Source organism: Salvelinus alpinus, chromosome 1 (assembly GCF_045679555.1).
Source record: "Salvelinus alpinus chromosome 1, SLU_Salpinus.1, whole genome shotgun sequence".
In the NCBI taxonomy this organism is placed as follows: Eukaryota; Metazoa; Chordata; class Actinopteri; order Salmoniformes; family Salmonidae; genus Salvelinus; species Salvelinus alpinus.
Window position 1 is genome coordinate 91461885 of NC_092086.1, and position 27625 is coordinate 91489509.

The 27625-nt window shown below is 46.8% G+C and overlaps 1 protein-coding gene across 1 annotated transcript; it reads right to left on the reverse strand.

Annotated features, from left to right (window-relative positions):
* Nucleotides 1-9586: 9586 nt before the first annotated feature.
* On the reverse strand, nt 9587-11722 carry LOC139534176 (ependymin-2). Its single transcript, XM_071333049.1, has 6 exons — nt 11537-11722; nt 11305-11336; nt 10926-11066; nt 10554-10740; nt 10291-10375; nt 9587-10086 (listed from the first exon to the last, which is right to left on the reverse strand). The coding sequence occupies exons 1-6, from the start codon at nt 11622-11624 to the stop codon at nt 9954-9956; spliced, it is 666 nt and encodes a 221-aa protein (XP_071189150.1). The 5' UTR covers nt 11625-11722; the 3' UTR covers nt 9587-9953.
* Nucleotides 11723-27625: the final 15903 nt, after the last annotated feature.

Consider the following 27625-nt stretch of genomic DNA (forward strand, 5'->3'; position numbering starts at 1 on the left):
GGTCATTGAAGAGTCCCACAGTGCATGGTGCAGCCCCATCGTGTTGGTGTCCAAACCAGATGGTAGCCTCCGCATCTGTAATGATTTCCGGGGTGTGAATGACATAAGCTTGTTCGACGCCTACCCCGTGCCGAGGCTGGACGAGCTCATCGACCCATTGGGAAAGGCCGGTACATCAGCACCCTTGACCTAACCAAAGGATATTGGCAGGTACCGTTGGCAGCCTCCTCCCGGGAGAAGACGGCGTTTTTCGACACCAGATGGATTATATCAGTCCCGGGTGCTCCCGTTCGGTCTCCAAGGAGCCCCGCCCACATTCCAAGTACTTCGACCCCACCAGCAGTACGCAGCGGCCTATTTGGATGATATCATCATCCACAGCCAAGGTTGGGAAGAGCACCTGACGCACCTCCAGGCGGTGCTGGACGCGCTCAGACAAGCCCGATTGACCGTACAGCAGGTCAGCCACCAGGGGGAGACTTGTCGAGGCCTGGTGACAGACGGAGTATACATCACGAGGTGATGGCTCCATCTGCTGGATGTGGCACAAAAATATCTAAAGACACTGAAGCAGCAAACTTTGTGGAAATTAATATTTGTGTCATTCTCAACTTTTGGCCACGACTGTACAGTTGTGGAACAATGGGAAAGTAATTCTGCTTTGAAAGTTGATAAAATTGTAACCCACTTTTGAAGTTTTGGTAAACCAACTGGAGAGCTCTTTGTCTACACCAATTCAGCATCGTTTACACCCTCTTAAGCCTTAGCCCCACCCATCTCTTTAAGGATTCACATGTGAGGCCATGTACTAAATAACCAAAGATTTCAAGACTAAAGGCTGGTTTATACTACGGCAGTATTCGTAAATTCAATCCGGAGTGCCAGAGTTCGTAAACTCAGAGCGTTGTCAACAGGATGGCGCCGGAGGGTAGGGCTGCCGTCTAATCGGCTCTCAACCAATCATGCTATTTTGTTTGTTTTTTCGCGTTGCTCGTAACTTGTTTTGTAAATAATGTTGCTGCTACCGTCTCTTATGACCGTAAAAATCTTCTGGACATCAGAACTGGGATTTGTCGGGTTCACCTAGGGGTCATGAAAAGGGTTGTACCAAAATGTTTGGGGTATTAGAAAAATTGATTATGTTTATGTTTTATTAATAGAAGGGGAGGGGTTATAAGACCCTTACATTTATAGGGTTTTAGACTACGGATTAACAATATATATATTCATTGTAGAAGTTTAGTATTGTTCTACAGTTGTATTTTAGTTTTCTCTCTCTCTCTTTCTGCCTCATTATAAAGAGGCCCCTCATAGAAATGTGTGACTTAGACAGAACTCTGCAGGGGAGTGAAGGAGATAAGACTAAGCAAACATTCCACAATAAATCAACTTTGGGGGGAGGGGACATTTACTGCTAAGTGTTTAGCTAACAATAAAGGCCCTGTTTATACACCTTTGTAGGCATGGTTTTAGTCCCAGGAGTAGAAGATGATGACCTAGGCAGTGACATCACAAGGGCGTGACTAAGGGTTTAATAAAACAACTGGAGACCTTTTGTTGGATGCAGAACTTACTCAACAACATTCATGCTATGTTCCTGTTTGTCAACTTCTGTCTGCAATTGCATCGTAAAAGGTTTTTGAATGATTTAATTAAAGATATTGTCATAATGCTAATTTCACCAATGAGTAACTGATTGATAAGGAAACGAGGAAACGAACCCGAACAGATTACTAACCTCAAATTGGATGAGAAGTTCTTCTTCAATGAGTCAGCCGCGAGGGATATACTGCAGACACCCGACCAGGCCCCGATCCCTGTGATTCGCTGGAGAAGGAAACTGAGATTTTGAGGCAAACGATCCGGGTGCCTTGCGAGGATCAGGCGACGAGTGGCTAATCTGCCCTTGACTTCCATTCTGCTAGCTAACATTCAATCTCTGGAAAATAAATGTGACGAACTGAAAGCATGTATATCCTACCAACGGGACATTAACTGTAATATCTTATGTTTCACTGAGTCGTGGCTGAACGACGACATTAAGAACATACACTGGCGGGTTATACACTCCATCAGCAAGACAGAACAGCAGCCTCTGGTAAGACACGGGCGGGGGCCTATGCATTTATGTAAACAACAGCTGGTGCACGATATCTAAGGAAGTTTCAATGTTTTGCTCGCCTGAGGTAGAGTATCTCATGATAAGCTGTAGACCACACTATCTACCTAGAGAGTTTTCATCTGTATTTTTCGTAGCTGTCTACATACCACCACAGAGCGAAGTTGGCACTAAAACCGAACTCAATGAGCTGTATTCCGCCATAAGCAAACAGGAAAACGCTCACCCAGAGGCGGCGCTCCTGGTGGCCGGTGACTAATGCAGGGAAACTTAAATCAGTTTTACCGAATTTCTATCAACATGTTAACCTTTCACGAGCCTCTACCCCGGGTCCGGGATCACCCCCCACCCCCCCCACACACTGATTAGCATAGCTAGCATAGCTTCACAAGTAGATAGTAGCATCTAAATATCATTAAATCACAAGTCCAAGACACCAGATGAAAGATACAGATCTTGTGAATAAAGCCACCATTTCAGATTTTTCAAATGTTTTACAGGGAAGACACAATATGTAAATCTATTAGCTAAACACGTTAGCAAAATACACCACTTTTCTAACTCCATCAGTTTCTTACTCCTTCAGGTGCTATCACCAATTCGGCTAAACTAAGATATTGATAGCCAATAACCTATAAAAAACCTCTTCAGATGACAGTCTGATAACATATTTATGGTATAGGATAGGTGTTGTTAGAAAAAAGTGCATATTTCAGGTAGAAATCACAGTTTACAATTGCACCGACCATCACAAATCGACTAGAATTACTAGATAGAGCAACGTGTATGACCAATTTACTCATCATAAAACATTTCATAAAAATAAACAAAGCATAGCAATGGAAAGACCCAGTTCTTGTGATTTCAGACCATATTTCAGATTTTCTAAGCGTTTTTCAGCGAAAACACAATAAATCGATAAGTTAGCATACCACATGTGCAAACGTTACCAGAGCATCGATTCCAGCCAAAGAGCGCTATAACGTAATCACCGCCAAAATATATTAATTTTTTCACTAACCTTCTCAGAATTCTTCAGATGACACTCCTGTAACATCATTTTACAACATACATATACAGTTTGTTCGAAAAGGTGCATATTTAGCCATACAAAACCGTGGTTACACAATAAAAATACTAGGAAATCAAGCCTCAATATGTCTGACGTCATCTATCAGAGTGATCTAGTTTAATTGAAAGCTAATCATATACTTGACTAAAAAATACAGGGTTGACAGGAATCGAAAGACAAATTAGTTCTTAATGCAACCGCTGATTTACATTTTTAAAATTATCCTTACTTTTCAATACAGGGTTCGCCAAGTGACGCGATAACAAACAAAATGGCGAAATATGCGTTTAAAATATTTCGACAGAACAACAATTTATCATATTAAATATTGCTTACTTTGAGCTGTTCTTCCATCATATTCTTGGGCAATGTATCCTTTCTATGTTATAAACGTCTTTTGGTCGATAGATGTCCTCTGTCCTTCGAAATGTCCACCACCAACGACCGACACCCCGAAACGTTTCCAAAGCTAAAAAGGGCACGACAAAGAAATTCCTCAAAATCGCACTAAACGGATATAAATTGCTATAAAACGGTTCAAATTAACTACATTATGATGTTTTTAACAACTATAACGACTGAAAACATGACCGGAGAAATCTAACTAGTTAAACAACGATTTGGAATGAGGCAGGTCCGATGCCTATCTTGCTTGTGGCGCGCGGAGAGAGAGAAAGGTAGTCCCACGTTTTGTGGTTTTATATGGGCTGGGATTGTGCAATAGACTCCATTCAAAACGTGATGACGTACAGACACCCAGAGGAAGACGTAGGCAGTGTCGGTTTCTTCATAGCATTCACTGTCGCCTTAAAAACAGACTCCAGATCAGGGGTAAAAAATTCTGAAATCTGACACCTGTCATGAAAAGTGCTGTAGATATTGTTCTGTACCACTCAGAGACAAAATTCCAACTTCTATAGAAACTAGAAGGTGTTTTCTATCCAATAATAACAATAATATGCATATTGTACGATCAAGAATTTAGCACGAGGCAGTTTAATTTGGAGACCCAAATATGCTAATGCAGAACAGCACCCCCTATAGTTGCAAGAAGTTAAATGTGCTACCAGAGGGGAAAAAAATATAGACCACCTTTACTCCACACACAGAGACGCGTACAAAGCTCTCCCTCGCCCTCCATTTGGAAAATCTGACCATAACTCTATCCTCCTGATTCTTGCTTACAAGCAAAAAAACACCAGTGACTCGCTCAGCCTATAAAAAAGTGGCCAGATGAAGCAGATGCTAAACTACAGGACTGTTTAGCTAGCACAGACTGTAATATGTTCTGGGATTTTTCCAATGGCATTGAGGAGTACACCACATCAGTCACTGGCTTTATCAATAAGTGCATCGAGGACGTCATCCTAACAGTGACTGTACGTACATACCCCAACCAGAAGCCATGGGTTACAGGCAACATTTTCACCGAGCTCAACATTCACAAGGCCGCTGGGCCAGACGGATTACCAGGACGTATACTTCGAGCATGCGCTGACCAACTGGTAAGTGTCTTCACTGACCTTTTCAACCTGTCCCTGACCAAGTCTGTAATACCAACATGTTTCAAGCAGACCACCATAGTCCCTGTGCCCAAGAACACAAAGGTAACCTGCCTAAATTACTACCGACCCATAGGACTCACGTCTGTAGCCATGAAATGCTTTGAAAGGCTGGTCATGGCTCATATCAACACCATTATCCCAGAAACCTTAGATCCACTTCAATTTGCATACCGCACCAACAGATCCACAGATGCTGCAATGTCTATTGCACTCCACACTGCCCTTTCCCACCTGGACAAAAGGAACACCTATGTGAGAATGCTATTCATTGACTACAGCTCAGCATTCAACACCATAGTGCCCTCAAAGCTCATCACTAAGCTATGGACCCTGGGACTAAACACCTCCCTCTGCAACTGGATCCTAGACTACCCCCAGGTGGTAAGGGTAGGTAACAACACATCCGCCACGCTGATCCTCAACACGGGAGCCCCTCAGGGGTGCGTGCTCAGTCCCCCTCCTGTACTCACTGTTCACTCATGACTGCACGGCCAGGCACAACTCCAACACCATCACTAAGTTTGCTGATGACACAACAATGGTAGGCCTGATCACCGACAACGATGAGACAGTCTATAGGGAGGTCAGAGACCTGACCGTGTGGTACAAGGACAACAACCTCTCCTCAACGTGATCAAGACAAAGGAGATGATTGTGGACAACAGGAAAAGGAGGACCAAGCACGCCCCCATTCTCATCGATGGTGCTGTAGTGGAGCAGGTTGAGAGCTTCAAGTTCCTTGGCGTCCACATCACCAACATACTAACATGGTCCAAGCACATCAAGACAGTCGTGAAGAGGGCACGACATAACCTATTCCCCCTCAGGAGACTGAAAGGATTTGGCATGGGTCCTCAGATCCTCAAAAGGTTTTACAGCTTCACCGTCGAGAGCATCCTGACGGGTTGCATCACTGCCTGGCATGGCAACTGCTCAACCACCGACCGCAAGGCACTACAGAGGGTAGTGCGTACGGCCCAGTACATCACCGGTTGCCAAGCTTCCTGCCATCCAGGACCTCTAAACCAGGCGGTGTCAGAGGAAGGCCCATAAAATTGTCAAAGACTCCAGCCACCCTAGTCATAGACTGTTTTCTCTGCTACCGCACGGCAAGCGGTACCGGAGAGCCAAGACTAGGACCAAAAGGCTCCTCAGCTTCTACTCCCAAGCCATAAGACTGCTGAACAATTAATAAAATCGCCACCAGACAATTGACAAATTACCTCAACTAACCTGTACCCCCGCACACTGACTCGGTACCGGTGCCCCCTGTATATAGCCTCGTTATTCTTATTCTTATTGTGTTACTTTTTATTATTACTTTTTATTTTAGTCTACTTGGTAAATATTTTCTTAACTCTTCTTGAACTGCACTGTTGGTTAAGTGCTTGTAAGTAAGAATTTCACGGTAAAGTCTACACTTGTTGTATTCTGCGCATGTGACAAATAAAGTTTGATTAGATTTGAAGACAACACAGGAGTGGCTTCAGTACAAGTCTCTGAATGTCCTTGAGTGGCCCAGCCAGAGCCCGGACTTGAACCCTATCAAATATCTCTGGAGAGACCTGAAAATAGCTGTGCCTTGACGCTCCCCATCCAACCTGACAGAGTTTGAGAGGATATGCAGAGAAGAATAGGAGATACTTCCCAAACACAGGTGTGCCAAGTGTCTTGCTGGTTAAGGGCTTGTAAGTAAGCATTTCACTATTCGGCGCATGTGACATATAAAATTTGATTAGATTATTTTGAAATCAGAAATGCATCACTTTTGAAATAAAGGTTAAATTAATACCATTTTTAAAAGATGGAGTGCTGTATCATATGACCTGTCCTCCACAATCACCCGACCTCAACCCAATTGAGATGGTTTGGGTTGTGTTGGACCATAGAGTGAAGGAAAGGCAGCCAACAAGTGCTCAGCATATGTGGGAACTCCTTCAAGACTGTTGGAAAAGCATTCCAGGTGAAGCTGGTTGAGAGAATGCCAAGAGCATGCAAAGCTGTCATCAAGACAAAGGGTGGCTACTTTGAATAATCTCAAAACAAAATATATTTTAATTTGTTTAACACTTTTTTGGCTACAACATGATTCCAGATGTGCTATTTCATAGTTTTGATGTCTTCACTATTATTCTACAATGTAGAAAATAGTAAAAATAAAGAAAAACCCTTGAATGAGTAGGTGTGTCCAAACTAGAGCCTGTAAGTAAGCATTTTACTGTAAGGTCTACACCTGTTGTATTCGGCGCATGTGACAAATAAACTTTGATTTGAAATAGGACCAGTGTGGGCTCTAGCTGTTATCTACTTTCTCAGTTGGTGGTGGGCAGTGGACAGTTTCCAGTGGACATTGAGTTTCTGTCAGTAACTGTCCCCTCCAGTTATTTATGTGGTTGTTGTTGTCCCATAGTGCAGAGGTTGGACGGTAAAAATAAATTGATTTCCACTGTATCCTAGTTATTTGCTTGATGCGTAACCCTTTAAATACTAACTAAAATGCTTTCATTCTTGATAATAAGTATATTATCTATGTTATTTCACACATATGTTTGGATCACACATCCACAGCGCAAATCAGTTTCTTTGGTGAAACATGTTGCTGGGATGGCCTATGGAAAGCACAGAAAAAGTCACTGCCACCCCAAACCCCATGGATCCCTGCCAAAACTGTCATGTACACATAATACATCTGTAGTCTGCAGAAGAATAGACGAGAGCAGGGAGTGTTTACAGTGCTGATACTACAGAATCAAACGGAACATAATGGATCTCTATGGCTGATATAGACACACTGCCACACTGAGAATTAGCCTGTAACTCAGCATTAGACTTAAATTATTTTCCCATGTGATTTTATTTGATCTAATTAGGCTATATCTTCACTCACAGACCTGTTTATCTACCTGCAACCTCTCAGTCACTTTATTCAGTATAAATATTTTTAGAGAAAGGATAAAATATAAAAAGCAGTGAAAGGAGGGGTGTGGGAGCGTGTGGATTAGTTTACGAGGTTGAGTCATTTTCAAAGAGCTACAATCTAACTGTTGCTTCACGCAGATTGGCGGCACGGTGAGCCTGCTCTCGAACAACACACAGGACAAGAAGGCTAAAATGTAACTAAGACTACATTTGGAGGGACAAGTAACACCGCTGTTTTAACAAGATCAACATTTAACAATATTGGATAGGTTAATCTGGGGCGACACATTTCAGTAAAATAGCCTATTTTCCTTTGACAGATGGTGGTGGTCTGAATTGCAGTTATGGGCTCTATGAAGCAGGCATAGAACGACCCAGGGATTAGACATGTTTGCGAGATCATCTGATGAGAATGCAAGAATCCTTTCGTGTAAATATTGGCACTGAAATCATTGAAGCAGTGTTTTATATTTTAGGCCTACAGTGATTGACTGCAGTGGACTGCTCGAACTAAACACAGAAAGACAGAGTTTGTCCGCCGAGAACCAAGTCTGCTCTGATGTGCTCTAATTCTACAGATAATGCTATTTTATCCATTTCTATGTTTGACCCAGATGCTTTTATTCGACCGATTTTAACATTTTAGCGTGTGTTCTGATAGTCTATCAGTAATTCAACTCACCTACTGACACCTCCTGGGCAAACGCGAGCGAAATAAGTAACAAAGGGAGACAAACCGCGATGAAAGTTACAATTTTGTCTACCGCCAGCTCCAGACGCACTCATTTGTACTTTGACTGTGTTGGATCCTTCAATAAAAAGTCGGAGAAAACGTATTCTGTAGCAACGTGTGCAATCGCCATGGTTCAATGTGAAATAGTCACCGTGTGACCAATTTCAAAGTAATCGCCAGTTAAAATGTATCGTTCATCTGAAAAGCAAGCCGATGTCCCACGTTATTACGCACATTAGGCCTATTTGCTATGAAGACCGCGAGGAACTAAGCTTTACTGTAATTAATTAACAACAAGCATGTTCCTTATCTGAAAGTGCATTCAATGATTCCTGTTACTCATGGTCTAGACTTGCACGGATGGGCTAGCGGCAAAGGGGTGATCGACACGTGACCCACCTCAACGCTCACAGCCTATTATTATTTTACTGTCAATGGAAAAGCAGTGCCAGACTGATTACCTGTGACTTGCCTAGGTCCACGGCCATATATGCAATTAAGTCCATGCACTGAGTGTTACAGAAAACAAAATAATGTTCTCTCCTCCAGGAATAAATTAGGTAGGCCTGATTCATAGCGTTGCTATGACAGTTTAATTTCATACATGGACTAGTCCCCCACTGCTGCAACTGCTGCCGTGCAGTGGGCCCCATGTGGTGGTGCTGAAATGGGCCAGTGGGCCTACACATTTCAGCATGTTTGGAGGGTCCCATTCAGTCACACTGTCCCAGCCCTGGCAGCTGCAGCACCAAGGACAGCAGCTGGCCTCATGCTCAGCAACTCACCCCAGATAGGGTTCACGCTCTGTCTCCCTGCTTGTTTTGGGTTTAATGACTTCATTGCCTTTCAGGTATCACATCCCTCTCTGTTAACCAGAAATAGTTTAAAAGTTATTTCAAACCCAATTTACAACAGGCCACAAGTGACCATGTCTGTGAAATACATTTTATGTAAACCTAACCCAGAAATACTGACAGACAAAGACAGTGAGTCTATTGTTCCGGATCAAAGGCATGACTAATTAATGAGACTAGAGTTTAGCCAATGTGGGCTACAGGGGCTAGACGCTACGGTGCTGCAATTAGTTTCAGCTAGAGGTTAAGAGATATTCTTATGTATGTTTGAGGAAGATGTTGAAGATGACTTGGGTAATAAAAAAAATACATTTGGAGACTGGAAAAGATTTGGAGTTTTTATTATCTTATTTGCCTATGCAGACCTCTTACGCATTTGCAACTTAAAGTGACAGATTGTTAGTGTAAGGTACAAACGTTATATGTCCATCTATCCTGTTCAAATGTAGAGATTACATTAACATGACAACTTGAAATTAACTTTCCTTTTTACATCTGATCCATCTTTTATGCAATGTCTTCAAAGGGGAATCAACAAAGAAAGTAAATTATAATACAGATCTTATCTAACAGAAGAGGAAAGATCGTAATAAAACACTCAAATGTAGTCATTAGAGTGAGAGAAACATCTAGGTGGATTAGCTTGCCAGGCTCTTGGTTGGTTGGGGCTGGAGGTCCTGGTGACACTGTATCAGACAGTGTTGAAAATATTGAAGAAGTCATTCTTCTGGCCCTTTGGAGTCCCCTCCAGCTCCACAGCCTCACAGAAAGACGGCAGAGTGAACATTTCAGGGTCCTTCACCTCAGTGACCACTTCAGAATTGCTGTAAGAAAAAGAGAAATCACATGAATATTTCGGGCATGCAAGAACCTACACCATAAGCACAATCAGATATACAGTGTAGAACAAAATCTACAATCTTCAAATAAATCTAGTACTGTAATAGGGCAATATGGTAGCAGCATACTTTACATACATGTCAGTAACCTTACCACTGCTTTAAGCAAGTTAAAAGTATGTCACACACCTGAAGAGGAGTGTGATGGAGTCAGTTGAGTAGAAAGTACTGAGTGGTAGACATTCTCCCACAGTAGTTAACACAGAATACTGGCCTGGAGATCAGATAGATAGACAGACAGAAGTACTGACATATACTGTATGTGAATGCTTTGATACACCTCAATAGCCTTGCTATATAAACCATATACAGTATATATCATATATATCATGTATTACTTCATTAATGAAAATCACATTGACAGTCTGACTCCTAATGTGTATCATAATTACCCTTAGTCTCTGCCACGGATCCCATCCATATGTTCACTTTGATGTTCTCCTCCTGAACAGTGTCACTCCCCAAAAACAGCTCAACCTGATGGGCTGCACCAGCGGGGAGTTCAAGAGCGTGAGCATGAGAGTGCAGAGACATCTTCTTACAGGACTGGTTCTTCATGTCAATGTCATAGAAGACCCCCTGAGAGAGATGGTAGAGATGGAGGAAGACTCGGTTATGACAATGCTGTGTCATAACCATAGTAACAAGTGTGTTATACATGTATACTTTGATGTTATAAAGCAGCTATTCTGCATTACAATTGGGTTGGACTCAACTGAAATGTTGTCTTATAAGTGTTTATTTCTGTTAGTTCTCAGTGTTACCTCTTCAAATAGCATCAGGTAGTCCTCCAGATGCTCAGTCTTGTTGAGGTGCATCTCACTTTCAGTGAAACGTAGCTTCTTGTCCGTAGAGTCGTAGCTGTAATGTCCAGTTGCCTTGATTTCACCTCCTGTAAGGGCCATCTGTTTTATCAAGAGAGGAAGAGCGAGAGGAAGATATAAAGAGAGAGAGAGAGAGAGAGAGAGAGAGAGAGAGATGAGTATGACCCCATTCTGTACCTGCAAAAACATCAGTGTACTGAAACAGGATTGCCTGAGCTGAATGTCTGGTTTGGTTTTGAAATAATGGAAATATAGCCACACGGTATCCTTACATGAAACTGGACATTGATAATGGTTAATGGATTAATGGACAACTCACCACAGTCAGGACCCCAGTCATATTAGGTGATGCTAAAAGACAAAAACGGAATTTAGACAGATTTTAAAACTCAGAGATATGTTAGCATATAGGTATAATTTAAGTTAGAGACTGTCAAATCTATGAACCTTGACGATATTACAGAAATAGTCATACAAGTAACAGCAGTTTTCCACATAGTGCACAGCAAACATTAACTACTACAAGTAGATATAAAGCAGATAATCCTTACTGCAGTGTTGTGGGCCGTGGGACTCTGCCAGGGCGGTGGCACCCAGACACAGCCAGATGGAAAGGGCAGCGAAGGCGAAGTCCTGCATCTTCTTGTGGAGGGAGACTGAGGTTAACACTCAAACTTACACAACTCAGAGAGGATGATCACGACTCCAAGCGGTTCCAGGAACTGTGACAGGATGGATGGACACTGGTCCTTTTATAGTGTCCAACCATGGGATTAAACGGAACACCTCTATGGGTCCAACCCCCACAGTGTCTGTAACAGTGGAAGAATGTTTTGGAAAGAGACAAGGGGTGGTTTAAACTTGCTGACCTTTCCTTCCACGTGGACCCTGACAAACAACATCTGCATAAACAGGGACTTAAGGACAAGCCACATGGAGTCACTATGAAGTAATGGTCTGCCTTGCCATTGTGTGTCCTGTTCTGTCCTTGTGTGTCCCCTGTCTTGTCAGCATCTTGTGCTACAGTTGAAGTCGGAAGTTTACATACACTTATGTTGGAGTCATTAAAACTGTTTTTTCAACCACTCCACAAATGTATTGTTAACAAACTATAGTTTTGGCAAGTCAGTTAGGACATCTACTTTGTGCATGACACAAGTAATTTTTCCAACAATTGTTTACAGACAGATGATTTCACTTATAATTCACTGTATCACAATTCCAGTGGGTCAGAAATGTACATACACTAAGATGACTGTGCCTTTAAATAGCTTGGAAAATTCCAGAAAATTATGTCATGGCTTTAGAAGCTTCTGATAGGCTAATTGACTTCATTTGAGTCAATTGGAGGTGTACCTGTGGATGTATTTCAAGGCCTACCTTCAAACTCAGTGCCTCTTTGCTTGACATCATAGGAAAATCAAAAGAAATCAGCCAAGACCTCAGAAAAAAATTGTAGACCTCCACAAATCTGGTTTATCCTTGGGAGCAATTCCTAACGCCTGAAAGGACCACGTTCATCTGTACAAACAATAGTAAGCAAGTATAAACACCATGGGACCACGCAGCCGTCATACCGCTCAGGAAGGAGACGCATTCTGTCTCCTAGTGATGAACGTGCTTTGGTGCAAAAAGTGCAAATCCATCCCAGTACAACAGCAAAGGACCTTGTGAAGATGCTGGAGGAAACAGGTACAAAAGTATCTATATCCACAATAAAATAAGTCCTATATCGACATAACCTGAAAGGCCGCTCAGCAAAGAAGAAGCCACTGCTCCAAAACTGCCATAAAAAAGCCAGACTACGGTTTGCAACTGCACATGGGGACAAAGATCGTACTGGAGAAATGTCCTCTGGTCTGATGAAACAAAAATAGAACTGTTTGGCCATAATGACCATCGTTATGTTTGGAGGAAAAAGGGGGAGGCTTGCAAGCCGAAGAACACCATCCCAACCGTGAAGCACGGGGGTGGCAGCATCATGTTGTGGGCGTGCTTGTCACGTTCTGACCATAGTTCTTGTGTGTTTTACTTGTTTTAGTGTTGGTCAGGACGTGAGCTGGGTGGCCATTCTATGTTGTGTGTCTAGTTTGTCCATTTCTATGTATGCCTGATATGGTTCTCAATCAGAGGCAGGTGTTTGTCATTGTCTCTGATTGGGAACCATATTTAGGTGGCTTGTTTTGTGTTGGGGTTGGTGGGTGGATGTCTTCTGTCTTTGTGTTCTGCACCAGATAGGACTGTCTCGGTTTTCACGTTTGTTATTTTGTATTTTGTATAGTGTTCACGTTATCGTCTTTTTGTTTATTAAACATGTTGAACACTAGCCGCGCTGCATTTTGGTCCTCTCCTTCACCAACGGAAGAAAACCGTTACAGTGCTTTGCTGCAGGAGGGACTGGTGCACTTCACAAAATAGATGGCATCATGAGCAAGGAAAATTATGTGGATATATTGAGGCAGCATCTCAAGTCATCAGTCAGGAAGTTAAAACTTGGTCGCAAATGGGTCTTCCAAATGGACAATGACCCCAAGCATACTTCCAAAGTTGTGGCAAAATGGCTTAAGGACAACAAAGTCAAGGTATTGGAGTGGCCATCACAAAGCCCTGACCTTAATCCTCTAGAAAATTTGTGGGCAGAACTGAAAAAGCGTGTGCGAGCAAGGAGGCCTACAAACTTGACTCAGTTACACCAGCTCTGTCAGGAGGAATGGGACAAAAATTCACCCAACTTATTGTGGGAAGCTTGTGGAAGGCTACCTGAAATGTTTGACCCAAGTTAAACAATTTAAAGGTAATGCTGCCAAATACTAATTGAGTGTATGTAAACTTCTGACCAACTGGGAATGTGATGAAAAAAATAAAAGCTGAAATAAATCATTCTCTCTACTATTATTCTGACATTTCACATTCTTAAAATAAGGTGGTGATCCTAACTGACCTAAGACAGGGGATTTATACTAGGATTAAATGTATCTGGCTAAGGTCAAATCAAATCAAATGTATTTATATAGCCCTTCTTAAATCAGCTGATATCTCAAAGTGCTGTACAGAAACCCAGCCTAAACCCCCAAACAGCAAGCAATGCAGGTGTAGAAGCACGGTGGCTAGGAAAAACTCCCTAGAAAGGCCAAAACCTAGGAAGAAACCTAGAGAGGAACCAGGCTATGAGGGGTGGCCAGTCCTCTTCTGGCTGTGCCGGGTGGAGATTATAACAGAACATGGCCAAGATGTTCAAATGTTCATAAATGACCAGCATGGTCAAATAATAATAATCACAGTAGTTGTCGAGGATGCAGCAAGTCAGCACCTCAGGAGTAAATGTCAGTTGGCTTTTCATAGCCAATCATTAAGAGTATCTCTACCGCTCCTGCGGTCTCTAGAGAGTTGAAAACAGCAGGTCTGGGACAGGTAGCACGTCCGGTGAACAGGTCAGGGTTCCATAGCCGCAGGCAGAACAGTTGAAACTGGAGCAGCAGCACGGCCAGGTGGACTGGGGACAGCAAGGAGTCATCATGCCAGGTAGTCCTGAGGCATGGTCCTAGGGCTCAGGTCCTCCGAGAGAGAAAGAAAGAGAGAATTAGAGAGAGCATACTTAAATTCACACAGGACACCGGATAAGACAGGAGAAGTACTCCAGATATAACAGACTGACCCTAGCCCCCCGACACGTAAACTACTGCAGCATAAATACTGGAGGCTGAGACAGGAGGGGTCAGGAGACACTGTGGCCCCATCCGATGATACCCCCGGACAGGGCCAAACAGGAAGGATATAACCCCACCCATTTTGCCAAACACAGCCCCCACACCACTAGAGGGATATCTTCAACCACCAATTTACCATCCTGAGACAAGGCCGAGTATATAAACTTCCGACTTCAACTGTATATTCTATGATTCCTTGGGTATGGTCCACCCAATTAGTTTGTAAGCCATGAGACAATATTCAGATACTAATCATACTGTATGAATGCTTACTGCTTGGTCATAAATGTACTTGTAGTGGACAGTAATATTTGACATGTGTATATATAGTATATATGATATTATAAATACCTCACATGCGACTGGTAATAAATGTTTATCTGACTCCATAAAGATAATTAAAATATACAAGCAAGCATCATGCTTGACGTTGACTAACAAGAATTCGTCTGAGAATTGTCTACACCAAAGGTAAATATTTAATTAACATTGTACAATGAATGGATTCACATACGAGGAATAAAGCTTAAGTTACAAAGCATTAACTTAACGGACAAAGCATGAACAAAGTGATGCTTATTAGGCGGGAGGCCTACAAGCCTAGGAAATTGGAACTGATCATACAACCTTCCCCCATGGACTGGATACAGGATAGGAGAGAGAACAAAGGCATTTAATTCCATTTCTAACATCTGAAGGTGTAACCTTTCAACCCAAAACCAACCACCATTGACCAATCAAACGATACAAAGTTTACAGTATCCTAAACACTCCCAGGCCCAATCTCCACAGGGTGTCACAGCATTTAAAGACTTGTGTCTTGTGTCGTTTCCCTGCTGATGAGACCAATGTAAATAAGACAGCCTACATACTTTATTCGATGGCGTCTCAACAATAAACTGTAATAGACTGCGTAAACTGCGTAGAATATGGTGCACTTTTCAAACTAGAATATCTACTGTGTAAGTTTTATTCATGCCCTTACAGTATATTAATAGTGCTTCCTGTGTAGTTTCTGTCTCTATGGCTGTGAAAGATCCAGTGATCCTCTGATTAACTAAGGGGGAGTCCAATCCAAACACTGAAAGCCCTGGTCAAATGAGGTCGGCTCACTGTCATCCTGCTGTCTGTCCTCTATTGCTCTACAGCAAACTCTATAAGATAAGAGATTTGTCTTTCCTTTGAGAGGATGGATATGATCACATTGCTGAAGAGGTTACATTCCACTATATCTTCAACTTAAAGGTATGTTTTGAAAAAGTTGTCACATATTGCGCACACCTGGCAACCATCATTGTGCACACCTGCTCCCTATCGTTAAGCACACCTGGACTTTATCACCACCCTGATTACTCACTTCATATAGCCCTCACCAACCTCAGTCATCAGGCAGTATTGGTTCTGTTTTTATGTCCAGATGCTTTTCTTGTTTTGTAACACGCTCGTTATTATTAAACTCACCATCTGCATCCTGACCCGTTGTTACAGAATACTGCCTCAAATTATGGAAGCAGCAGATTACACCATTTTCCAAATGGTCAAGGAACAGGGTCATCTTCTCCACCAACACCACGACCAGCTGGCTCTACTGGTTACGACCATGAAGGAGGTCCTCCACGTTCTCCACCGCCTCGACACCAGCAGCGAGGTTCTCCATACCTCTGATGGACGGCCTCCTACCACGGGTCGTCAGTGAGCCAGTCCCCCAGCCTACCCAGCCGTCCTCCCAGGTCCGTGATGCCCAACTGTCCCTTCTGGAGAAGTATGATGGTACTCTATCAAAATGTCATGGCTTCCTACTCCAGTGCTCCCTCTATTTCACCTCTCAGACAGGAGCCCCCACCACCGAGAGGTCCAAGGTTGCCACGGTCGTTTCCCTGCTGACCGGACAGGCGTTGGGGTGGGCTACAGCCGTCTGGGAGAGAGGAGGAGCTGGGTTCCTACCAGAGGTTCATGGCTCTGTGCAAGGTGGTTTTCGACCATTCTCCAGAGGACAGAGAGGGAGGTGAGCGACTTTTCCAATTCCACCAAGGTGCCCAAACCGCTGCGGAGTACGCCCTCGCCTTTTGGACTGTGGCAGCCTCCAGCGGATGGCATGAACCGGCACTCCACACTCTATTCTGCAGTGGACTGCACGAAGAGGACCAGATGGAGTTGGCATGTCGGGATGACAACATATCCTTGGACGCTCTCATCGTGATGGCCATCTGTCTGGATAACCTTCTTCGGGCGCGTCGGTGTCCACCTCACCACTCACCTCCCTCCTTTGGCTGTCCTGAGGCAGAGCCTGAACCCAAGGAGGTAGGGGATACACACCTCCCAGAGGCGTCGCTGGAGACAGCTAGGGCTCTGTTTCTATTGCAGTCACGAGGGGCACCAGCTGGATATGCGACCATTGGGATCCTACACAATTACTCACGTCACAGCACCACTTACCCTCACCATGGGACCCAAGCACCAGGAAAGCCTTCCCTTCTTCATCACCGCACCGTACACAAAGTCATGCTCGGCCAACCGTGGCTCCAAATCCATAACCCCACCATCTTCTGATCAAAGATGAGAATCACCGCCTGGGGACCAGGATGCCGGAGGACCTGCTTTCCTACACCCTGTTTTTCTACCCCTATCAAGCGGTCCTCCCGTATCATTTGCCCCGTGTTTTGGGAGGTAGCTGTGGACATCTGCCAGGCTCTGGAGGGAACCCGCTTCTGCCCTCGAGTGCGTCTACGTCCCCACGGGGTGAGAGATTGGCTGTTGACCTGGGCACACACATCCCTCGCCGCTGGACACCCAGGTATCATCAGCACCGTCTAATCCCTCTCCGATAAATACTGGTGGCCCACCATGGCGCAGGACTTTGCCCACTATGTCAACTCATGTTCGGCATGTACTCAATCCAAATCTCCCTGGCACTCTCCAGCAGGTAAACTACTTCCCCTTCCCGTGCCCCAGAGGTCTTGGTCACATCTGTCCATAGACTTTGTAACGGATCTCCCCCTTTCTGATGGTTTTACCACTATTCTGATTGTTGTTGACATTCTCCAAATCTTGCCGTTTTATCCCGCTCTCTGGTCTACCTACCGCTCTCCAGGTTGCTGAGGCACTATTCCAGCAGGTCCTCTGGCACTATGGCCTTCCGGAGAATATTGTTTCCGACCGTGGTCTCCAATTCACTTTATGGGTCTGGAAAACCTTTATGGAGAAGCTGGGGGCCACGGTCAGCCTCACATCTGAGTCACTGCCAGGTCCGGCAGGTGGAGTGGGCCCAGTTCCTTCCCTGGGCGGTATGTGCCCAGAACTCAGTCACTCCTCCACCGGGCTGACTCCATTCCAGTGCGTCCTGGGATATCAGCCAGCCCTGGCTCTGTGGACTCTGAGCCAGAACGAGGGCCCTAGCAGTTGACGAGTGTTTCCGTCGCGCAAAGGTGTGGAACGCCGCCCACATGAGGCTCCATTTTGCCCTCCGCTGTCAGAAGGATCAGGTGGACCGCCACTGCTGTGAGGCTCCCGTGTTCCATCCTGGTGATCGCATCTGGCTCTCCACCAGGAACCTCCCGCTCCACCTGCCCTGCCGGAATCTGAGCCCCCGGGTGTGGGGCCCTTCAAGGTCCTCCGGAGGGTCAATGAGGTAACCCATCGTTTAGAACTCCCCACTAACTACGGGATCTCATCATCTTTTCATTTTTCCCCTCAGTCCAGTGGTTCCTGTTCCCCTGGCTGATTCCGTCCCCCATGACACCCCTCCACCTCCCGTGGACATGGAGGGAAGCCCCGCCTATGCTGTTAGGTCCCTCCTGAACTCCTGCCGTTTTGGGGGTCGGATCCAGTAACTGGTGGACTGGGAGGGGTACGGTCCTGAGGAGCACTCTTGGGTCCCGTTGGCGGACATCCTGGACCCCAACATCATCCAGAATTTCCATCCCCGCCGACCAACCCGCTCCTCGCGGCCGTCCTCCTGGCCGGCGTCTTTCTACGGCTGAAACCGCATGTCAGGTGGGGTATTGTGCTCCCTCTCTCTGGTGCTCGACGTCGCCGGTCTACTAACCACCATTCCTGGCAACCCATATTGCGCACGCCTGGCAACCATCATTGAGTACACCTGCTCCCCATCGTTAAGCACACCTGGAGTTCATCACCACCATGATTACTCTCCCTTCATATAGCCCTCACCAACCTCAGGCAGTATTGGTTTTGTTTTCATGTCCAGACGCTTTTCTTGTTTTGTAACTCTGTTTGTTATTATTAAACTCACCATCTGCACCTGCTTACTAACTCCCTGCGTCGTTACACACATGAAAACAAAAAATTCCCCCGGGAGTTGACAGAACATGAGTTGCAAGATTATGATATACTGTATCATTAACCCCTTTCAACCTTGCCTGATCTTTTTTCCCTCTCAGATTTCTCTACATTGTTGCTGGCTGACAAAAGACAAAGACAAGATCTGCTGTGGTGGGAAAGAAGTACGCCAGAGTGGTCTAAAGCGTGCGTCTGTGTGTGAACAAGGGTCTTTAAGTTCACGATTAGTTGTTGCTGATCAATTGCTTGTTTTTTTTCTCTAAACAAAAGTACTGTTGTTATGTTACCGTATCTACCTTGGTTCTGTTTTCATGTCCAGAAGCTTTTCTTGTTTTGTAACTCTGTGTAATGAATACTCAGGGAGAAAAAGGTGTAGATTCGAGCGCGGCAGGTTTTTATTTCGCCTTAGCAGAAGGCAGGAATCGTAGTCGCAGGCAAGGGTCAGACACAGATAGGCAAACAGGCAGGAATCAAAACTAGGACTGAAGGCTATAACTGGTTCTTTCAAACGAGCTAATGAAAGGCTTAGAGTCAAAACAAACAATACCTCACAAAGGCACAAACAGAATGAACTGAACTAAATAAGGAGCTGATGAGACCAGGTGAGTAACTAACTAACACCGGTGAAATCAATGAACAAAAATGAAAGACAGGGCTACGTTCAAGAACACAAAGAAACAGAACACAAGGTTGACTAAGAAAATAAATACAGAACCTTACACTCTGTTTGTTATTATTAAAGGCACCATCTGCACCTGCTTCCTGACTCACTGCGTCGTCGTTACAAAAGTGGTAAAATGGAGATATATTACCTTGATAAACACCATATTTCACTGCTCCACAGCTCAGGTTACAGAGCATGTTGACTGGTCTATAATCAGTGATCTGACATGCATGGACCTCTACATGCTTCAGGATTCTAATCTGGATACACTGTAATAGACACAATCTAAACACTGTAATAGTTGAGTTGTTCCACTAAATTAGTGCCTTTTCATATTTTAAGTAATTGTGCACCAATATTGAATTTGAAGTCTGTTTATATTAAATGAAGTGCCCTTTAATATAGACCACATGGAGAACGTTCTTTATACGAATAAAGACTTGCTAAAGTGCTAAAATTAATCATTTGTGTCACGTTCCTGACCTGTTTTCTGTTGTTTTGTATGTGTGTGATGGTCAGGGCGTGAGTTTTGGGTGGGCAGTCTATGTTCTCTGTTATTTGGTGTTGGATTTTATGTGGATTCTATATTTTCCGGACAGTTGTCTCCTGTGTCCTTGTCGGTGTACCACACGGGACTGTAGCGTTTGTTCGGTTTTTGTGTAGTCTGTTTTCCCTGTCCGTGCGTTCTTCGTGTTTTATGTAAGTACTCTCGTTCAGGTCTGTCTTCTTCGTTTTGTTGTTTTGTAAAATATTCAAGTGTTCTTCGTGTGTTTAGTTTTGTCTTGTAAATAAAGTTTCATGATGTATTCAAAACCCGCTGCACGTTGGTCAAATCCATGCTACTCCTCTTCTGATGAGGAGAAGGAGGAAGCGCGTTACAGAATCACCCACCAAACCCAGATCAAGCAGCGGGTTAATGGACAGCAACGACAGCGCACGAAGCAGGATTTATGGTCTTGGGAGCAAGTATTCAACGGAGAAGGACCCTGGGCTAAGGTGGGAGAGAATCGCCGCTCTCGGGAGGAGAAGGAGGCAGCCACAGCCCAGGAGCGCTGGTATGAGGAGGCAGCGCGGCGACGCGGTTGGGAGCCCGAGAGTCAGACCCAAAAATGTATTGGGGGGGGGGGCACACGAGGAGTGTGGCAAAGCCGGGTAGGATACCTGAGCCAACTCCCCGTGCTTACCGTGGAGTGAGAGAGCGTAGTACTGGTCAGACACCGTGTTATGCGGTAAAGCGCACGGTGTCCCCAGTACGCGTGCTTAGCCCAGTGCGGGCTATTCCACCTTGCCGCACTGGGAGGGCTAGGTTGGGCATCGAGCCAGATGTCATGAAGCCGGCCCAACGTATCTGGTCTCCAGTACGTCTCCTCGGGCCGGCATACATGGCACCAGCCTTACGAATGGTGTCCCCGGTTCGCCAGCATAGCCCAGTGCGGGCTATTCCACCTCGCCGCACTGGCAGGGCTACGGGCACCATTCAACCTGGTAAGGTTGGGCAGGCTCGGTGCTCAAGAGCACGTGTCCTCCTTCACGGTCCGGTATACCCGGTGCCACCTCCAAGTACCAGTCCACCGGTGGCAGCCCCCCCGCACCAGGCTGTCTCTCCGGGTTCTCTCTCCAGCTGCTCCCACCTGTCCAGCGCTGTCAGAGCTTTCCTCCTCTCCAGCGCAGCCAGTGCCTATACCACGCACCAGGCCTACTGTGCGCCTCAGCAGGGCAGAGTCGGCCGTCTGCCCAACGCCTTCTGCACTGCCTGTCTGCCCAGCGCCGTCTGAGCCATCTGTCTGCCCAGCGCCGTCTGAGCCATCTGTCTGCCCAGCGCCGTCGGAGCCATCTGTCTGCCCAGCGCCGTCTGAGCCCGTCTGCCCAGCGGCGCCTGAACTGCCCGTCTGCCCAGCGGCACCTGAACTGCCCGTCTGCCCAGCGGCGCCTGAACTGCCCGTCTGCCCAACGGCGCCTGAACTGCCCGTCTGCCATGAGCCTGCAAAGCTGCCCATCTGCCATGAGCCTGCAAAGCCGCCCGTCTGCCAAGAGCCTACAGAGCCTTCCGCCAGACCGGATCAGCCAGAGCCTTCCGCCAGACCGGATCAGCCAGAGCCTTCCGCCAGACCGGATCAGCCAGAGCCTTCCGCCAGACCGGATCAGCCAGAGCCTTCCGCCAGACCGGATCAGCCAGAGCCTTCCGCCAGACCGGATCAGCCAGAGCCTTCCGCCAGACCGGATCAGCCAGAGCCTTCCGCCAGACCGGATCAGCCAGAGCCGTCCAGCCAGGACCAGCCAGAGCCGTCCAGCCAGGACCTGCCAGAGCCGTCCAGCCAGGACCTGCCAGAGCCGTCCAGCCAGGACCTGCCGGAGCCGTCCAGCCAGGACCTGCCGGAGCCGTCCAGCCAGGACCTGCCGGAGCCGTCCAGCCAGGACCTGCCGGAGTCCCTCAGCCAGGACCTGCCGGAGTCCCTCAGCCAGGACCTGCCGGAGTCCCTCAGCCAGGACCTGCCGGAGTCCCTCAGCCAGGACCTGCCAGAGTCCCTCAGCCAGGACCTGCCAGAGTCCCTCAGCCAGGACCTGCCAGAGTCCCTCAGCCAGGACCTGCCAGAGTCCCTCAGCCAGGACCTGCCAGAGTCCCTCAGCCAGGACCTGCCAGAGTCCCTCAGCCAGGACCTGCCAGAGTCCCTCAGCCCGGAGCTGCCCCTTATCCCGGTGCTGCCCCTTATCCCGGTGCTGGCCCTTATCCCGGTGCTGCCCCTTCATTTAGGTGGTTTTAGTTGGAGGGTGGTCATTGGGAGGGGGATACAGAAGCGGGGAGTGACTATGGTGGTGTGGGGACAGCGTCCGGAGCCTGAGCCACCACCGTGGTCAGATGCCCACCCAGACCCTCCCCTGGACTTTGTGCTGGTGCGCCCGGCGTTCGCACCTTGAGGGGGGGGGTTCTGTCACGTTCCTGACCTGTTTTCTGTTGTTTTGTATGTGTGTGATGGTCAGGGCGTGAGTTTTGGGTGGGCAGTCTATGTTCTCTGTTATTTGGTGTTGGATTTTATGTGGATTCTATATTTTCCGGACAGTTTAGTCCTGTGTGTTTGGACTGGTATTTTCATGCGCCCGTGTGTTTGGGCATGATCGTTTTCCCTGTCTACAGGAAATAAATCCACGTTCTTGAATACCTGCTCTCTGCGCTTGACTCCTCCACCCAGTACTCCTAGCAGCTCTGACAATTTGTACATGTCCCTCTGACTCTTCAGGTTTTCACCATGATTGTAAAGTCTTATTTTGTTGCTTGGACAAGGTCATTTCTGAAGATTATTTATTCAATGTGAATAGTGAGGCATTTTTGATTATTTTTGGCCATGTTCAAGTTTTTTTTTGTGGTGGAAAACTGAGTTGGTTGAGCGTAACACTTAACACTATTGGCACTTAATAGTCAGTATTTCATTTATTTCACCTCTCTAGATGGGAAAACATCTTCAACTTAATAAAAAAAACGTGCTTTTCATGACAATGTTAAAATTAGGTGCAATCAAACATTTTCTTTCACCAAGTTACACATCAAAAGGCACCAAATTGGTGGTTAGTAATTATTATTGTATTTTGGACTGGACCAGTTAGTAATTATTATTGTATTTTGGACTGGACCAGTTAGTAATTATTATTGTATTTTGGACTGGACCAGTTAGTAATTACACCTTATTTAACCAGGTAGGCTAGTTGAGAACACGTTCTCATTTACAACTGCGACCTGGCCAAGATAAAGCAAAGCAGTTCGACACATACAACAACACAGAGTTACACATGAAATAAACAAACATACAGTCAATAATACAGTAGAAAAAAAGTATATATACAGTGTATGCAAATGAGGTAAGATAAGGGAGGTAAGGCAATAAAATAGGCCATAATGGTGAGGTAATTACAATATAGCTGTCACGTTCTGACCTTTATTTCCTTTGTTTTGTCTTTATTTAGTATGGTCAGGGCGTGAGTTGGGATGGGCAGTCTATGTTTATATGTTTTCCTATTTCTGTGTTTGGCCTGATATGGTTCTCAATCAGAGGCAGGTGTTTTGTGTTGTCTCTGATTGGGAACCATATTTAGGTAGCCTGTGTTCTATTGTGGTTGGTGGGTGGTTGTCTTCAGTCTTTGTGTGTCTGCACCAGATAGAACTGTTTCGGTTTTCACGTTTGTTTGTTTTGTATTTTGGAAGTGTTCAGTTTATTGTCTTTTATTAAACATGATGAACACTAATCACGCTGCGCTTTGGTCCTCTCCTTCTTCCACCGACGAAAGCCGTTACAGAACCACCCACCAAAACTGGACCAAGCAGCGTGGTAACAGGCAGCGGCAGCAGGAGCAGCGCGAGAAGGAGGAATGGACATGGGAGGACGAGTTGGACGGCAAAGGACCCTGGGCAGAGCCAGGGGAATATCGCCGCCCCAAAGCAGAGCTGGAGGCAGCAAAAGCAGAGAGGTGGCATTATGAGGAGCTAGTACGGCAGAGCGGCTGGAAGCCCGAGAGGCAGCCCCAAAAATTTCTTTGGGGGGGCACACGGGGAGTGTGGCAGAGTCAGGAGTCAGACCTGAGCCAACTCCCCCTGCTTACCGTAAGGAGCCAAGGATGGAACCAGAGCCGGTCAGGGCGGTATTGGAGGTGAGCGAAGCAGAGACAGTAAAGGAGTTAATGGGGAGATTGGAGGAGAGAGTTATGAGGGAGGTGCTGGTTTGGTGCATGAGGCACGACATCCGCCCGACGGAGTGTCGGGGATTTGATGTCACCTGAGTCAGCTCTCCATACTCGTCCTGAGGTGCGTGCTAGCCGTCTGGTGAAGACTGTGCCAGCACCACGCACCAGGCCTCCTGTGCACCTCCCTAGCCCTGCACGTCCTGTGCCAGCTCAGCGCACCAGCTCTCCTGTGGCAGCCCCATGTACTAGCTCTCCTGTGGCAGCCCCACGCACCAGCCCTCTGGTGCCGGCGCCACGTACCAGGCCTCCAGTTCCAGCACCCCGCACTCGCCTTGAGGTGCGTGTCCTCAGCTCACTACCACCAGTGCCACACCACGCACCAGGCTTCCTGTGCGTCTCCAGAGTCCAGTATGGCCTGTTCCTGCTCCCCGCACTCGCCCTGTGGTGCGTGTCCCCAGTCCGGTACCACCAGTTCCGGCACCACGTACCAAGCCTACTGTGCGTCTCCAGGGTCCAGTATGCCCTGTTCCTCCTCCCCGCACTCACCAAGTGGTGCGTGTCTCCAGTCCGGTACCACCAGTTCCGGCACCACGCACCAAGCCTCCTGTGCGTCTCCAGAGCCCTGTACGCCCTGTTCCTGCTCCCTGCACTCGCCCAGTGGTGCGTGTTCCCAGCCCGGTACCACCAGTTCCGGCACCACGCACCAGGCCTACTGTACGCCTCAGCAGGCCAGAGTCTTCCGTCTGCCCAGCGCCATCTGAGCTGCCCGTCTGCCCAGCGCCGCCTGAGCTGCCCGTCTGCCCAGCGCCGCCTGAGCTGCCCGTCTGCCCAGCGCCTTCTGAGCTGCCCGTCTGCCCAGCGCCGTCTGAGCTGCCCGTCTGTCCAGCGCCATCTGAGCCGCCCGTCTGTCCAGCGCCGTCAGAGCCGCCCGTCTGTCCTGAGCCGTCAGAGCCACCCGTCTGTCCTGAGCCGCTAGAGCCGTCCGTCAGTCAGGAGCCGCCAGAGCTGTCCGTCAGTCAGGAGCCGCCAGAGCCGTCCGTCAGTCAGGAGCCTCCAGAGCCGTCCGTCAGTCAGGAGCCGCCAGAGCCGCCCGCCAGTCAGGAGCCGCCCACCAGTCAGGAGCCGCCAGAGCCGCCCGCCAGTCAGGAGCCGCCAGAGCCGCCCGCCAGACAGGAGCCGCCAGAGCCGCCCGCCAGTCAGGAGCCACCAGAGCCGCCCGCCAGTCAGGAGCCGCCTGAGCTACCTCTCAGTCCTGAGCTACCTCTCAGTCATTAACTACCCCTCAGTCATGCGCTACCCCTCAGTCATGAGCTACCCCTCAGTCATGAGCTACCCCTCAGTCATGAGCTACCTCTCAGTCATGAGCTACCCCTCAGTCCGGAGCTGCCCCTCAGTCCGGAGCTGCCCCTCAGTCCGGAGGAGTTTCCTCAGTCCAGAGGCGCCCCTCAGTCCAGAGGCGCTCCTCAGTCCGGTGGGGCCCTTTATTAGGGTTCCCAGGCCAAGGTCGGCGGCGAGGGTCGCCACTCAAAGAACGCTAGGAAAGCGGACAAAGACAATGGTGGGGTGGGGTCAACGTCCAGCGCCAGAGCCGCCACCGCGGACAGACCCTCCCCTATAGGTTCAGGTTTTGCGGCCGGAGTCCGCACCTTGGGGGGGTGGGTACTGTCACGTTCTGACCTTTATTTCCTTTGTCTTTATTTAGTATGGTCAGGGCGTGAGTTGGGGTGGGCAGTCTATGTTTATATTTCTATGTTTTCCTATTTCTGTGTTTGGCCTGATATGGTTCTCAATCAGAGGCAGGTGTTTTGTATTTTGGAAGTGTTCAGTTTATTGTCTTTTATTAAACATGATGAACACTAATCACACTGCGCTTTGGTCCTCTCCTTCTTCCATCGACGAAAGCCGTTACAATAGCAATTAAACACTGGAGTGATAGATGTGCAGAAGATGAATGTGCAAGTAGAGATACTGAGGTGCAAAGGAGCAAAATAAATAAATAAATACAGTATGGAGATGAGGTAGTTGGATGGGCTATTTACAGATGGGCTATGTACAGACAAAATTATCTGTGAGCTGCTCTGACAGCTGGTGCTTGAAGTTAGCTAGGGAGATAAGAGTCTTCAGCTTCAGCAATTATTGCAGTTCGTTCCAGTCATTGGCAGCAGAGAACTGGAAGGAAAGGCGGCCAAAGGAGGAATTGGCTTTGTGGGTGACCAGTGAGATATAACTCCTGGAGCGCATGCAGCGGGTGGGTGCTGCTATGGTTACCAGTGAACTGAGATAAGGCGGGGCTTTACCTAGCAAAGACTTGTAGATGACCTGGAGCCAGTGGGTTTGGCGACGAGTATGAATTGATGGCCAGCCAACGAGAGGGTACAGGTCGCAGTGGTGGGTAGTATATGGGGCTTTGGTGACAAAACGGATGGCACTGTGATAGACTGCATCCAATTTGTTGAGTAGAGTGTTGTAGGCTATTTTGTAAATGACATCGCCAAAGTCGAGGATCGGTAGGATAGTCAGTTTTACGAGGGTACGTTTGGCAGCATGAGTGAAGGATGCTTTGTTGCAAAATAGGAAGCCGATTCTAGATTTCATTTTGGATTGGAGATGCTTAATGTGGGTAATATATGTACATGTCCAAAGTTTACACAAGATAAAAATCCAGACAGTACTGTCCATGAAAAATTCTGACCCTGGCATACAGAGAGAGACAGGATCACGTCCAAAAACAACGTTTTCTTGGACAAGGAGAGTCCATCTTAGTGCATATAGATTCTGTAATATTTGTGTTGTGGAGAAAATTACCAGGCAGGAGACAGGAGTACAGTTGAGTGCTGTTTAGTAAAAACATCTCGTGCCCTACAGCTCCCGGCCCAATAGTAGCATGTGCACTTGCTATTAGTTGTCATAACATAACACTGCCATAATACATTGCTGCTTAGTAACAGCATAGTAACTAATATAGACAGATATAGATCACCAATACTACACTCCTCCCCATATCTTTCAACTCCCAGAGAACAAGGTAAATACATTTGTGAAATACTCATGCAATATCTGAACAATACATTCTTGAACATTTCTCAATTACTTGGTTGAAGCAGACTTTTCAGATCCCAGCACAAATCCATGGGATATTTTGCCCAGAAGATGGAACTTTTGTCCTAATAACTAACCCAAGTAATGTAGTTTTTATTTCCTTTTATCTAGGACATATTAAAGTGTTTGTTTGTTTTTACAGTTTGTTACCTCCTGAAATAGCTCAACTCACAGGTCAAGCTTTTGAGGTGCCCTTTGCT

Bases quoted from the DNA above. Each gene is read 5' to 3' on its own strand.
- LOC139534176 (XM_071333049.1), bottom strand. From the start codon at position 11,624: ATGCAGGACTTCGCCTTCGCTGCCCTTTCCATCTGGCTGTGTCTGGGT. The intron at 11,337-11,536 runs GTAAGGATTATC...TTTGTCTTTTAG, and splicing joins CCACGGCCCACAACACTGCA to CATCACCTAATATGACTGGG. The intron at 10,376-10,553 runs GTAATTATGATA...TCTGATCTCCAG, and splicing joins ATCCGTGGCAGAGACTAAGG to GCCAGTATTCTGTGTTAACT.